Raw genomic sequence first — 12,628 nt, forward strand, 5'->3', positions numbered from 1 at the left:
TATCCTCATCACACTCTGTGAAAAGCCGGAGACCTGCAAGAGAGGGTGACCCTGAGGCTGGGGACAAGGTCAGGAAACGTCACCCACACACTCACACTCTCACAGTGCGGGTGCCTCAAACCTACGACAGGTCACCCCCTCCTCCCTGGTGGGGAAGGCCGCTCTTAGGAGGAGTGGAGGACTGGGAAGCAGCAGGGCAGGAAGCGGTGCAGAGATTTGGGAGAGGCCTGTAGCCAGATGGCACAGCGCTGGGGGGCCTGAGTTTATTTACATCCCACCCCCTGCCATTTGCCCCAGCGGTGGATGTCAAGCACCCTCCTCTCTCTCTGGGCCTCAGTTCCCCTTTCTGTAAAGGGAGGATTTTGAACTCAGGGACCTGAAAGGGAACTCTAGCTCAGACCTCCCAAGGGGGTTCTGGCAAGTGGGATGAGGTTACAACACCCGCCCCCCCCACCCCTGCAGGGTTTGAGAAGGAGCCTTCCTCTCCTCAGGACAAGGCGAGGGGCAAAGCTGACCTCTTGTGCCGCACTTTGCTTCATTCTACAGTCTTCTGCCATTGCTCGGAACTTTCCTCATTTCTTCCTTCTTTGTAACAAACGTGCCACAATTTCCCAGATGAGCGCTTTGGTACCTTAACTACGTTGCCATCCAGTTTTATTTTTCTTTCTTTCCTTTTTAGGCCCCCCAAACCAGGTTCATAGAATCCTAGAACCAAAGAGTCCAGGAAACAAAGAACCTATGGGTATCTTAAAACATTGACACCTTCAGGATCCTAGAATCCCAAAGTCTTTAGAATGTTGACACCTTTAAAATTCTAGAACCTTGATAGCATTAGGGTTCTAGCCTCTTGACATCTTTAAAAGTCTGAGATCTTGACCTCCAGGAGATCCTGAATCTTGACACCTCTGACATCTGGAATCTTGACAGTTTAGACTGTCATGGGGATAGATTCTCAGAATCAGAAGGTGGACTAAGATGACTGCCTTCCCGGCTCAAGAATCTTTTATCCAGCATTCCTGGGAGGTAGCTCGATAGGCTTGTTTCTCATTTCATTTTAAAGTCACTGCTTCCTGGCACCCTAATCCCTTCTGTAAACTTTCTCTAAATTAAACGGCATAGGGCTTTACAAGTTGGGAGAGAGCTGGGTGTCATGGGGAGCCCTCTGGACTGGGAACCGAGGGACTAGGCCTCCCTGGTGTAATTTTATGTCAGCCCCTGTCATTCCCTGAGCCTCACTTTCCACTTCTGTATAGCATGAGCTAGGGAGCCAGAGTACATGGCGTCAGAGGGCCCTGTCTGCTTTCCTTCTCACTGGATATTTCTGAATGACCTTGGCCACCGGATCTTAGGGGTTGCCCATGGTCCGCACCTCATCTTCCTCTTCATCACCCCCTTTCTGTCCTTGGCCAGCCAGCAGGAATGGGGATGGAAGATGGGGTCCCTTTGTGCCCTTTCAAAAACGAATTCTCTCTCTTTCCTGGCTTACATATCTGCCAAGAATACCGGGGAAGGATGATGAGATTTATGCCAAAGGAAAGAAGGGCCCAGGGTGGGCAGGCGAGAGGAAGTGAAAAAGAGGGAGATTCGGTGCCTGCCCAGATGCACGCAGGCAGAACCAGAGATCCACAGGCCAGGGATTGGATTGAACTGAAAGGGACTGAGGAAACAGATATCCAGATACGAAGACAAGACAGAGAGACTGTTAAGAGTTAGGGGGCTTTGTAGGGGGGGCGGGGGCTTGTTGATCCCAAATGTTTTCCTCCCAAGTGATTCACTTTTCCCTGCTAAAGTTCTGACAGGCCACTCTGAGAGCAGGGGAACCTTCCCCTCCAATTATGAGTCACCCCAGGGTGCAGGTCTTGGGAGGTTTCTGTCACTGACACCCACCCACCCATGAGCCAGATGCCTGAGTCCCCAGAGCAGGGGTCAGGTTCTGCAATGGATTCCAAGACCTTAGACACAGCAGGGCTGGGGCCTGGGGTGGGTTAATGTCGTGCGAGCCTGGCCTGTCCCCGTCTTGGGGAACACAAAGGCAGCTTTCTCTCTCTGGGTGGGGGAGGTGGGGGGGGACTGGAGACAGTCAGACTTGCCAGCGCCCAATGGCCTGTGGCACCAAGACCCAAGCACCCACTGGCTCCTGCCAGTGCAGACCCCAGACCCATCCCAGGCCCATAGGTCCCCTGGGAACCGGGCCCCAAGGCTCCTCTGCAGGCACTCAGTGGGGCAAGAGGGCAGTGACAGAGCCTGGGCTCTCCTGGGAGGGGGTGAATAGAGGGCACTGGGGCTGGAGGATAGGACAGTGAGGGCTCAGTGCCAGCGTGCACCCTTCCTGGAGGGAGCAAGAATTCCCCCATGACCCCACACCCAGGGGTAATCTCCCACCCCCCGCTGGGCCTGAGGCCTGGAATCTAGGGAGTTCCGAATATCTCAGGAACGTGGGGGCCACAGGAGGCACTTTGTGTGTGAGGCTGCTGACTCACCCCTACGCCCCCACCTGATGCTTGGTCCCCAGATGGGAGGGGGACAGGGGGCTGGGGGAAGGCAGGACTGTGGTTCTGAGGGTTGAGGACTGTGGCCCGGGAGTCAAGTTTCTGGGAAAGGAGGAGGCTGGGGGCCTGGATTCCTGGGTCTGAGGGAGGAGGGGCTGGGGGCCTGGACTCCTGGGTCTGAGGGAGGAGGCTAAGGGTCCTGGACATGTGTGTGAGAGGGAGGAGGGGGCTGGGGGCTTGGACTTCTGGGTCTAAGGGGAGAAGAGGGCTGAGGGTCCATACTCCTAGGAATGGAGGTACAGACTACTGAGTCCTGGGGAGAGGAAGGGGCTGGGGGGTCCCACTCCAGGTTTCAGAGGGAGGAGGGGCTGGGACCCTGATGCCTAGGTCCTGCGAATACAGGCGCCTTCACAAGGCTGAGCTGGGGAAGAATTGATGCTTTGTGCTAGGATGTTCGGACTCCGCCATTGATGGGGGGCTGAGGGGGGGTTCATTCAGGACGCAGGGATGTACCACCTCCCTAGGGGAGGAAGTGGGGGAAGGAGGCATGAAGCCATGAGCCCCCTGGGGAGCGGATACAGAAGGGGTGGTTGTGACCTTCCCGGAACCATGACCTTGAGACTCCCTTGGGTATTCGCTGACTCAGGACCCAGGAAGTGCTCCCCCCCACCCCGTTTAGTCTCCATGGAAACATCCAGCAGCTGTGTACTCTGGACCCATGGCTCCTGGGTCCTGAAGGAGGAGGGGGCTGGAAGCCCAGACTCCTGGGTTTGAAGGGGGAGAAGCTGGGGCTCAGGACTTCTGGAGTTGAAGGAGAAGGAGGCTAAGAACCCAGACTCCTGGATCCTGATTGGAGAAGGGGGCTAGGAGCCTGGACTCCTGGATCCTGGGAGAAGAGGCAGTTGGGGGGCTGATTCCTGGGTCTAAGGGAAGAGAGGGCTGGATTCTGGGTCTCTGCATATCACCTGCTCGGCCACTCTTTCCCAAGCCCTCCCCAGTCCCTTTTTCCAGGCACCATCCCCATGACTACTCCAGGCTGTCAACACAGTTTAAAGGGCCAGTGCCCCAGTCCCAAAAGCTTAGCCCTCTCAGACCAGAAAGTCCCGCCTCACCACCCCCCAACCCCCCAACCCTGAAACAAAAGCTCCTGGGACATTAATATTCCAGGCACAGACACTGTTGGTTACTGACTCCTCAGGAGGGGGAGGGAACAAGACAAAAGCCCCCCACCCTCACCCCATGTGCACCCTCAAGCAGAGAGCAGAGGAATAATTGGGGGGGGAAATACCGAGGTCCTGATGGCTCCCAGGAAATGTTGAGTTTCTGCCACTGACTTGCCTGGGAACCCTGAGCCTCATTCTCCACATCTGTAAAATGGGGGGTAGCACTGGGTTGGCCCTGAGGTCCAGAATCCATGGATAGGTTTCAGGATGGTTTTTGTTTGTTGTTGTTGTTTGTTTGTTTTTTAAGCACCAAAATGTGCAGACAGGCCAGTTTTCATGTGCATGGGCATGTTTCTGGACTTGTAATAACAGCAGCTTTGCAGGAAGGGCTCCCTGAGCTTCGGGCACTGGCATCAACCCCCTTTTAAATGGAAGGCATCAGAAAAGTCACACCACTTGCCCAAGGTCACAAAGACGGCCAGTGGTCCAGCTGGGATCAACCCAGATGTTTAGGAGGAGAATGACGATGTCACAAAGTCGTTGTGAGGTGGAAATGAAATCCTGCCTGGCACAAGCTATTCATTCATCCATCTCCCAGACACAGACCAAGTCTCAGGCACACTTCTAGGCACTAGGGGTGCAGCAGTAAAACCAACGGATGACACCCCTGCCTTCATGGGGTGTGTGCGGTGTGTATTCTAGTGATGGGGGACAAACACAATAAACAAGTAAGCAAATTAACAAAATAACTTCAGGGACATTTCTGTAGAAGAAATAGAGCCAATGGCAATGACAAAGTGTTCTGGAGGTGGTGGGACGGGGTGTGAGTGGAGATCTCCGGGAGGAGGTGTGGATGTGAGCAGAGATCCAACTGAGAGTGGGAGGGAGGGAGTCGTGGAAGATCAAGGGCGAAGAACATTCCAGGCAGAGAGAAGTGCAAGGGCCCTGAGGTGGCCATGCTCAGTGAGTCTGAGGAACATCAAGGGCCAATGAGCCTGGAGTGAAGAAGTAGCGGGAGGGTGGTTGGAACTGCAGTCAGGGAGGGGCCAGGCCATATAGCACCTTGAAGGCCCAGGGAAGGAGACCAGATTTTATTCTCAGTGTCATGGGCAGCCTTCAGAGCGTTTTAAGCAGAGAGGTGACTTGATCTGATTTACCTTCTTGAAAAATCCATCTGGCTGCTGTGTGGAGAATGGCCTGAGGGGAAGCAGGCATGGAAGCAGGGAGCCCCATGAGTAGCTCTTGAAGGTCAAGGTAAGAGATGGTGTCATTGGGCTAGGGTAGTGGTAGAGGAGGTAAACAAAGATGAATTGATTTGGGATATGATTTTTAGAGGTAGATGGATAGATCTTGCTGATGGAATGGATGTGAGAGTGAGGGAAAGGTTTTTAGGCCTGAGCAACTGGATGGATGGTTGTGATATTTACTGAGATTGAGAAAACATGGGGAGGAAAATATTTGGGGCCAGGATTGGACATGTCAAGCTTGATGTGCCAGGAGGTGCTAAATTAACCCCTAATAGTGGCTTAAATACACAAAGCATGATATTCAAACCTAAGGGAAGTCCAGAAGTAGGCATCCAGGGCTTTTGAGGCAGCTCCACAGCATCACCAAAGACTCAGGCACCTTCTGGCTCTTAGTTCCACCATCCCTACTGCCCTTGTGCTCTTGTCAAAATGGCTGCCAGAACTCCAGGCATCACATCCTACTTCCAGGCAGCATAAAGGTGACCTGGAAGAAAAAGGACTTGTCGCCTTTCTTGAGGAAGTCCTCCCAAAATTACCACATGAATTACCGGAGAAATTACTTTTCCTTCTATCAAATTGGACAAAACATTATCACATGGCCTCACTTAGCTGCAAGGGAGTCTGGAAAATATCTCTTTCTGCGGGTCATAGGGCATCCATAAATACAATCAGGGTTCTTTTACTAAGAAGAAAAGGGAATTATGGATGCCAGGTAGAAAGCCAGCTGTCTCTGCCTCCATCCTCCAGAATTAATCTTTTCTACCCTCAGCAGCCAAATCAGGTTACCTAGTCCTCTTACAGGGAACATAACACTTCTGATGGGCTATTACAGTGATTTGTGTCTACCTCCCTGTAAATCTGGAAGGCCTTCCAGGGCAGGGATCTCATCTGACTCATCTCTGGGCACCTGGCCCCTAAACACCTACCTACCGCTCAAGAAACACTCGAATGAATGGGCCAGAATGTCAGAGACATGAAGCTATAGTTATCCCACATTTAAAGGGAAATAACCCCATTTGATCATGGCACTTTTCCTGTTTAAAAACCTCCCTCCCACGGCCTTCAGGATAAAAGCTCATCTCCCGAGCTTGGCGTTTGTGGCCCTTCACTAGCAAATCCCACAACCCCTCTTGCACATTTCCTTCTACCCAGACAGCCAGGAGGGGATGTGAAAGCAAACTGTAGAATTAGAGAGAGCTCTGGATGCAGATCCTGCCCCCCTCCCCACTGCCCCTCTGACTACTACCTTGAACAAGTCATTTTCTTTCTCTGGACCAATTGTCTCATCTCTAAAATGGGAATTAAAAAAACCTGGGGATTGATAATAGTGCCTACCTTATCCGGGTATTGTGATGATGAGGTGGAAATTGTATAGCTGATACCCTTAGCAGAGCCTGGCACTGCAAGTGCCTAATAAACACCAGCTACCACTCTGTGGTTATTTTATTTTGAAGATGACCGTGACAATGATGATGGTGATGCTGATGCTGATTAATCCCAGCTCTGAGCTTTACTCTAGGCTACTGCCTCTGCTGAAAATACCCCCTTACTAATCCCCTACCTTGCTCCTCTGATGGATTAATCATGTTAGGTTGACTGCAATAACATGAGCCCTGAAATCTCAATGGCTTAACAAAAAAGTGTATTTCTCATTCGTGTCACAGTCCTGTGCATGCAGGTTGCAGGGGACAGTCAGTCAGGGCCCCGGGCTCCTTCCCGCTTGTGATCCTGTCCTCCTAAGGCTCCTCGGGGTCCTCTCCATTCAGGCAGCAAGAAGGATTTTGAGTGACAGGAGCCAGGCTAGAAGGGGTGTCTGTCTGTTCCACCTACATCCCATTGGCCAGAAATCGGTCACATGGCCCCAACTAAGTATAAGGGATCCTAGGAAATGGAGCCCAATCGTGTGTTGTACCAGTTAACTTTAGCGGTGTAACAGACCCTCCAAAACGTGATAGCTCGAAACAACAGTCACGTTATTTGCTTATGACTCTGGGAGTCAGTGATTCGGACTGAATTGGCTGGGCAGTTCTTCTCTTGGTCTCAGCTGGAGTCACTCATGTGCCTGCAGTCACCTGGGGCTGGAGGGCCCAGGATGGCCCCACTCACATGACTGGCAGTTGGTGCTGGCTCCTGGCTGGGCTTCTCTCTCCATGTGGTCCCTTGCCCTCAAGGAAGCTAGGAGGGATATCTTCACCCGATGGTCTCAGGACAGCAAGAGGGCACAAATGGAAACTGCAAGGACTGGGCTCCAGAACTCAGAAAATATCACTTTTAGGAAATTCTGTTGGCCAAAGCAAATCACAGGGCCCGCCCAGATTCACAGGGTCGGAGTGCCTCCTTAATGAGAGGAGGAGAGAAGTCAACTTACAAAGGACATGCACAGGGATGGGAAGAATATTGTGGCCATCTTTGCAGGCAAACTACAATGTGTGCCCAGGTGTGAAAGACAGGATTTGGTGAGCACGTAGCAGCTTCCCACACCTGGTGATTCCTGCTCACTGTAAGATCTGGATCCAATGGAGCTTCCTTCCAGAACCTTCTCTAATCACCCATCTCCCTAGGTGGCCTTAGTCTCTCCCCTTCCTCTGGGCTCCCAGTGTGCCCTGTGCTGCCCCCATTAGAGCACATACCACTGGATCTTGACTGGCAGCCCCTCTCGAGCAGGTTTTCTCCATCTCCCAAAGTCCAGCCCTCAGGAAATGTTGGGTGCAATGAACTGAATGAGAGGGAAAAGAAAGAGATTGGAGGTTTGGGTGGGAGAGGAACAGAGGGAGAGAGAAAAGATGGAATTGCAGCCCTCAACGAGTTTCTCTGTCTACTGGCCCAGGGGCTGGACAGGAAGTACAGACAGAGAACGTGACCGTGGCTGAGGGAGGGGTGGCCGAGATAACCTGCCGTCTGCACCAGTATGATGGGTCCATAGTTGTCATTCAGAACCCAGCGAGGCAGACCCTCTTCTTCAACGGCACCCGCGGTGAGTGCTGGGGTAGGGAATGCTGTCTTGAAAGAGGAGGGCTGGGGCCTGACCCCTGTGTCCTGAAAGAGGACAGAGCGGAGAGTGTGGACTCGGGTCCTGACAGAGCATGGAGCTAGGGGTCTGGACTCCTGGTCCTGTGGGCAGCAGGGCCTGAATCGTTCTGGGTCCCCAAGGGAGTAACTAGGTGGGCCCCTTAGAGGCACAGGTATGGCTGGCTGGAGAGAGGACGCCAAGAGCAGGTCTCTAAGCTCCTGGCGGAAGGGCGGGACCCCTGAGGCCAGGACTCCCCAGTTTCATCCCTTCCTGTTCATTCTGTCTAGCCCTGAAGGACGAGCGTTTCCAGCTTGAGGAGTTCTCCCCCCGCCGCGTGCGGATCCGGCTCTCAGATGCCCGCCTGGAGGACGAGGGGGGCTACTTCTGCCAGCTCTACACGGAGGATACCCACCACCAGATTGCCACGCTCACTGTATTGGGTAACGCCACCCCCCTCCTCAGACTCATCCCCTCCTTCTTTCTCCTCTGCTTCTCTCTTATCCTGAAACCTGGTTTTTTTTTTTACCTGGTTGTTTTTGACCTCTGCCACCCGGGATCCTTGTTCCACCTAGTTACTTTGAGTCTCCCTCGGTGTCTCCGCTGACCGCCTCCCCTTACCCCTTCCTCCCTACGGCAGTGGCCCCAGAGAATCCCGTGGTGGAGGTTCGGGAGCAGGCGGTGGAGGGAGGCGAGGTGGAGCTCAGTTGCCTAGTCCCGCGGTCCCGCCCTGCGGCGGTCCTGCGCTGGTACCGCGACCGCAAGGAGCTGAAAGGTACTACCTGGGGTGGGGGGCGGGGCGGGGCGGGGTGGGAGGGGAGGTGCCGGCGGGAGGTGGGACTGAGAGGAGGCGGGGCTTGGAGAAGAGCGCACAGGCGGACACTGGCCACTCAATACGCCTCTACGGAATGAATTGATAGAGGAGAGGGCGTGGGAGCGAAAGGGGGAGGAGCTTTGGGACGAGGCTCCTGGGGCGGTGGGCTTGGTTCGGGGAGGGGCGTGGCTTGGAGGACTCATAGCGAGGCCTGTGGATAAGGGGCAGAGCTTGGCAAATGACATGCCTTGGTTTGGGCGGGGGGGGCGGGGTGGGTACACCCTCGGTGGGCGGACCCGGAACCCTGGCCTGACAGCTTCCCCGCCCCGCCTGGCAGGAGTGAGCAGCGGACAGGAAAATGGCAAGGTCTGGAGCGTGGCGAGCACAGTGCGGTTTCGGGTGGACCGCAAGGACGACGGCGGTATCGTCATCTGCGAGGCGCAGAACCAGGCGCTGCCCTCCGGACACAGCAAGCAGACGCAGTACGTGCTGGACGTGCAGTGTAAGTGCCCGGCGGGTCGGGACCCGGGGGGCCGGAGGGTCCCAACGCCAGCCGCTTGCCCCCGGGAGGGTTTCCAGCCCCGCGTGATGACCCGGACCACCTCTCTCCCATCTCATTTCCGCCCACAGACTCTCCCACGGCCCGGATCCATGCCTCCCAAGCTGTGGTGAGGGAGGGAGACACGCTGGTGCTAACGTGTGCTGTAACAGGGAACCCCAGGTGAGCTGCTGGACCCGAGACTCCTGGGTCCTGACAAGAAGACCGGGGACCTGGACACCTGTGTCTCGGGAAAGAGAGGACTGGACGAACAGAGGGGCCTGGGGCCCGGACTTCTGCGCCCTGAGGGAGGAGGAGTCTGGCGTTTGGGCTTGTGGATCTTGAGGAAGGAAGCTGTGGGGCCCTGGACTCCTGGATTCTGACGGTGGAACGGGCGGGGGGCGGGAGGCTAGGATTCTTGAGACTGGTGTCGGGTGGAAGCTGGGCCCAGGACTGCAGGTTATATTGGAAGGATAGGGCTGGCTAGTAAGGACCCTCTTATTTGGAGATGCTACATATCTAGATTACTGAGAACCCAGAATTGGATGTTGGCACCTGTGTCCCTAACTCTCACTATATTTTACTCATGCCCAGACCAAACCAGATCCGCTGGAACCGCGGGAATGAATCTTTGCCAGAGCGGGCCGAGGCGGTCGGGGAGACGCTTACTCTGCCAGGCTTGGTATCAGCCGATAATGGCACCTACACTTGCGAGGCGTCGAACAAGCACGGCCACGCGAGGGCGCTCTATGTACTCGTGGTCTACGGTGAGGGCAGGCAGCGGCCGGCCTGGGGGCGGGGCTCAAGGCAGGGGCGGGGCCTCGGAGGTCTCCGGGTGTCCTGGGTGGGGCGGGGCCTTGGGAATGGGCGAGCTGGATTGGATGGTTCAAGACCTGCCAGGGGTGTTTGAAGGGCCTGTGCAAAGGGTGATTCCTTGGGGTCAACAGCCAACAGAATTCCTGGAGTTCTGCGGCCAGATTGACCGTCTGGGTTCACATTGGGCTCTGCAGCATCCTATTGCGGGTAACTTTGCGCCTTAGTTTCCTCATTGGTTAAGTGGAAATAAACAATAGCACCTACCTCATAGGGTTGTGAAGATTATATGAGCTAAATATATAAAGGGGTTGAAATGGCCCCTAGCACAAAATAAGTGTTATGTGGTTAGCCCTTATAACGGTGGGGCAGGAATTTTGGAAGTTGTTGGGCCCTATAGCTCAGCATTTTAAATACCTGGAGTGTTTTAGACAAGGGGGAAAGGGACTTGGACCTGAGGTTCTGTGGGTCAAGGAGTCCAAAGAAAAGGGATGTGCTGTTTCTGTTCTGTGGGGAATGGGGTGGGGGAAGGAAGTGGGATAGTACTGGCAAAAGGACTCAGGGGCTGGGTCGGGCAGTGTGCAAACCAACACGCGCGCATTCTTTGTGGAAGTGGAGCATCAGGAAAGAGTGGAGCCAGGACAAGGGGCCAGGAGCGGCAATAACTTGAGGGGCGTGGCACGTAAAAGCGCGGTTAGTGTGTGGACTGGTTTAAGCGATCCACAGCGATGGGGCCGGGCTGGGACCGTCCTCCGATGACCTGGTCCTGCGCCCTGTCTCTCTGGCAGACCCGGGTGCGGTGGTAGAGGCTCAGACGTCGGTGCCCTACGCCATTGTGGGCGGCATCCTGGCGCTACTGGTGTTTCTGATCATATGTGTGCTGGTGGGCATGGTCTGGTGCTCAGTACGGCAGAAGGGTGAGTGGGGGCGGGGTCTGAATTCAGCGAGAGGTGTGGCTGGTTGTGGGATCCGGAAGGGGGCGGGGCCTAGAGTCCGGGTTGGAAAGAGGGCGGGCGTACAGCCGAGGTGATAAGGGGGCGGAGCCTAGATCCGGGATTCGAAATCTGGCGGGACCTGAGGCCAAGATTCCAAAAGGGCGGACCTTTCCGCCACGACTCTAAAAGGGGTGAAACGTTGAAGGCCAATTAAGGCCGTGGGTTTGAATAAAACATTTATCTTCCTAATTGTTGGATTCGTTGGGAGCAGAGCAAGGGGACACCGCCAAGAGAATGGATAAGGGTGGTCTTTCTGTGAACTTTTGGAGTCTTCCTAATTCTGCTTTTACCTCTTTTCTGCCCCTGTTTTGCTATCCCCTGGACTTGATGACCTCTCCCTGTATGTTCCCTTTCTCCCTCTTTCTTCGCCTGGTATGTCTTGTCTGTCTCCGTCTTCCCGTGTATTTCTGCCCAACTCCTGGGTCCACATATGTGTCGCCTGTGCCTGGGGGTCTGCCACCCCTCAGGCTCCTATCTGACCCATGAGGCCAGTGGCCTGGATGAGCAGGGAGAAGCAAGAGAAGCCTTTCTCAATGGCAGCGACGGACACAAGAGGAAAGAAGAATTCTTCATCTGACCCCACCTCCACCCAGGCCTGGGCCTGGTCCTGGGCTGGGGTCCACCCCACTGCCAGCTGCAAAGACATTTACCAGAGTCTGGGATGGTGGGCCTCTCCCCCCACCACTAACACCTCAGACGCTTGGGCAGGGATGAGGGTGTCGGATCCTGGGTCTCTGCAAAGGCCAGAAGCAAGGGCCCAGAGGTCTGGGCCCCCCAGGGGGCAGGGGCCAAAGGTCCAGACCCCCCAAGTCCAGGGAGGGCGGTAGGGATTGGGTTGGGGGAAGATAACTGGGGGAAGGCCAGGGCCCCTAGGCTGCAGAACCAGGTCTTGTGGGGAAGGGGTCAGATTCTGGGAAGGGTGGGGTGGGCAGGGAAGGGGAACACAGATTTCTTTGGGGGTCCCAGACCCCATGCCAGCCATTGTAGGAGTTCCACAGAGCTCTGGGCACCTCTTTGCAAAGCCATGTTTGCACGGTGGGGGTAAGGGTGGGGGGAGGGCATGGAAACAGGGATTCTGTGTCTTTGTGTCATAACTTCGATGGGGGCCGTGAAGGAGACAGCCCCAACCCTTTTCTCCAATTCCCAGGTTCCTGGGCTCCCCTTCCCTCCACCTCCTCCCCCCATATCTGTCCTATCCATATTTGTCTCTCTTTCCACCCACTCCTGGGGGGGCCTTCCCCATCTCTCCTCCAGGCCCTCCAGGGAGAGGGAAAGGAGTTTGGGGGGTGCGTTGCTCTCTATGGTTTTATATATAATATATTAAAAAAAAATTAAAAATCTGTATGAAAATATCAGATTGCACCCCCCTCCCCTCATTCCTGGCTTTTGCCCCTTTTTTCTTGTAAAAACAAACAAACAAACAAACACATTTTGTATGGGGAGGGGACGGGGAGGGGGTTTGGCAATCCCACTAACCACCATTAAACTGAGGAGAGAACAAGTGTCTGGGGTGGCTGTGTGTCTGTCCCTCTGCCCAGAGCTGCACTATGTTGTGAGGGGAA

At 54.9% G+C, this 12,628-nt stretch overlaps 1 protein-coding gene across 1 annotated transcript; it reads left to right on the forward strand.

Moving 5' to 3' along the window:
- The first annotated feature begins 7,274 nt into the window (after positions 1–7,274).
- CADM4 (cell adhesion molecule 4) lies at positions 7,275–12,556 on the forward strand. Its single transcript, XM_021681052.1, has 9 exons — positions 7,275–7,355; positions 7,660–7,873; positions 8,197–8,349; positions 8,547–8,681; positions 9,058–9,222; positions 9,351–9,441; positions 9,853–10,025; positions 10,860–10,988; positions 11,534–12,556. Exons 1-9 carry the CDS (start codon positions 7,275–7,277, stop codon positions 11,641–11,643), a joined length of 1,251 nt encoding a protein of 416 aa, XP_021536727.1. The 3' UTR covers positions 11,644–12,556.
- The last annotated feature ends 72 nt before the right edge of the window (positions 12,557–12,628 follow it).

Source organism: Neomonachus schauinslandi, chromosome 16, assembly GCF_002201575.2.
Source record: "Neomonachus schauinslandi chromosome 16, ASM220157v2, whole genome shotgun sequence".
Classification (NCBI taxonomy): domain Eukaryota; kingdom Metazoa; phylum Chordata; class Mammalia; order Carnivora; family Phocidae; genus Neomonachus; species Neomonachus schauinslandi.